This window comes from Vicia villosa, linkage group LG3 (assembly GCF_029867415.1).
Source record: "Vicia villosa cultivar HV-30 ecotype Madison, WI linkage group LG3, Vvil1.0, whole genome shotgun sequence".
Taxonomy (NCBI): domain Eukaryota; kingdom Viridiplantae; phylum Streptophyta; class Magnoliopsida; order Fabales; family Fabaceae; genus Vicia; species Vicia villosa.
In genome coordinates this window covers 87,312,831-87,314,727 of record NC_081182.1, presented here as the reverse complement: position 1 = coordinate 87,314,727, position 1,897 = coordinate 87,312,831, and the positions used below count along the sequence as shown (strand labels likewise).

The following is a 1,897-nucleotide window of genomic DNA, read 5'->3' as shown; positions in this document are numbered from 1 at the left end:
AATACAAAATTTTAGGTTCAACAACAACGTAGTCTTTGCTTCATTTTGCTTTTGTTAGTATTCAAATCTTTCAAATGGGATCAGGTTCATCACCTTGTGCTTGTTGCAAATTGTTGAGAAGGCGTTGCACACAAGAATGTATCTTTGCTCCTTATTTTCCTTCCGACGATCCACGCAGGTTCGCCATGGTTCATAAGGTCTTCGGTGCTAGCAATGTCACCAAAATGCTCCAGGTTTCACATCTATGTTAAATGTGGAAATATAATATATATGACTTACGTAATATTGGAATGTCATAAGTAACACTTGTATATTTGTTTTGCAGGAGCTTCCAATTAATCAAAGAGCAGAAGCAGTGAACAGTTTAGTTTACGAAGCAAATGCAAGAGTTAGAGATCCTGTTTATGGATGTGTTGGAGCCATATCATATCTTCAAACTCAAGTTTCACAATTACAAATGCAACTTGCAATGGCTCAAACTGAGATTCTATGCATTCAGATGCAGCAAGACTCTACTGCTACGGTTTCCAACACATTACCAACATATGTTGACCAAGATGACAGATTGATGCTCCTATCTGAAAATAGTAACTGCTATGGAGTTCTTCCACACTATATTAACTTTCCCTCTTCTTCTTCTTCCTCATCTAATGTATACCAAGACTTTGAGCCTCTTAAGAGAGAGACTTTTGGGCTTGAATTTGACAGCTAATTAATTAATTTCAACGTAAATTTAAACTTTTGTTTCATCTATGTCGGTCTATTCAGAATATTGCTTTTGACTTTTTTTTTTGCTTGCCTTAACCATCTTATTTTCTATTAATTCAAAATTCAAAATTAAGGGTCTGTTTGGTAAAAATAGCGGTTGACTGATAAGCTAGCTGATAGCTTATAGCTTATGACTGATGGCTGATGACTGATGACTTATAGCTTATAGCGGATGGTTGAGACTGATAGCTTATAAGCTAATTGAAGTGTTTGGTAAAATTAGCGGTTCAATTAACTTATAAATGTAAAATGACATAAAAGATATTTAATATATATTTATTTTATTTTAAATTAAAATAAATTATAAGAGTTAAAAATTGATTTTAATTAAAATAATAAGGATAAAAAAGGAAGAAAAAATGATAAACTATAAGACATAAGCTAAAACGCTATTTGAAATAGCGTCTGGAAAATAAGCTATAAGCTAGTAAAATAAGCTATAAGCTCGTGATGAAAACACCGTTACCAAACGGCTCTAAATTATTATATGAGCTTATAAGACATAAGACATAAGCTATAAGCTCGAAATCATGGCTTACCAAACAGAGCCTAAGTCTACATATATATAAAGTTTTTAGTCAAAATTGTTTCATTTAAAGATTGGACTAATATACAATCTAAATATTATTTTTATTAAAAAAAATTAAATAAGTTAATTTAATGATAAATTAATTATTTATTAAAAAACATATTTATTAATTATAATTAATAAAATAGTTAAATGAAAATAAAAATGAAAACAATCTCATATTTACTTTTTCTATGTTTCAAAATAATTATTTTTTTACCTCGTCAATACAATATTTGTTATTATTTTTTGTGAATTCTTATCTACCCAACACAAAAAATTGAGTAAAGTTACCTCCTTTATAAAATACTTTGAAAACAATAAATATTTGTAGTATTTTAATAAATAATTAAATGTGTTAAATTAGATGGAGTTATGTGATTGGTTGGAGGTACATTACCCAACTTTTTGTGATGAGTAGAGAAGTTGCCCCATATTCTTTCAATACTAAAATATTATTCATTAGCTTTCATATTAGTCAACTACTTACGAACTATAGTTAATACTAATATTTTAGTAAATAATATAAATTTATCAAGTAATATATTTGATTATTATTTT

At 28.4% G+C, this 1,897-nt stretch overlaps 1 protein-coding gene across 1 annotated transcript; it reads left to right on the top strand.

Annotated features, from left to right (window-relative positions):
- LOC131656272 (LOB domain-containing protein 12-like) lies at window positions 1–742 on the top strand. The gene is made up of 2 exons (XM_058926015.1): window positions 1–233; window positions 326–742. Exons 1-2 carry the CDS (start codon window positions 75–77, stop codon window positions 710–712), a joined length of 546 nt encoding a protein of 181 aa, XP_058781998.1. The 5' UTR covers window positions 1–74; the 3' UTR covers window positions 713–742.
- Window positions 743–1,897: the final 1,155 nt, after the last annotated feature.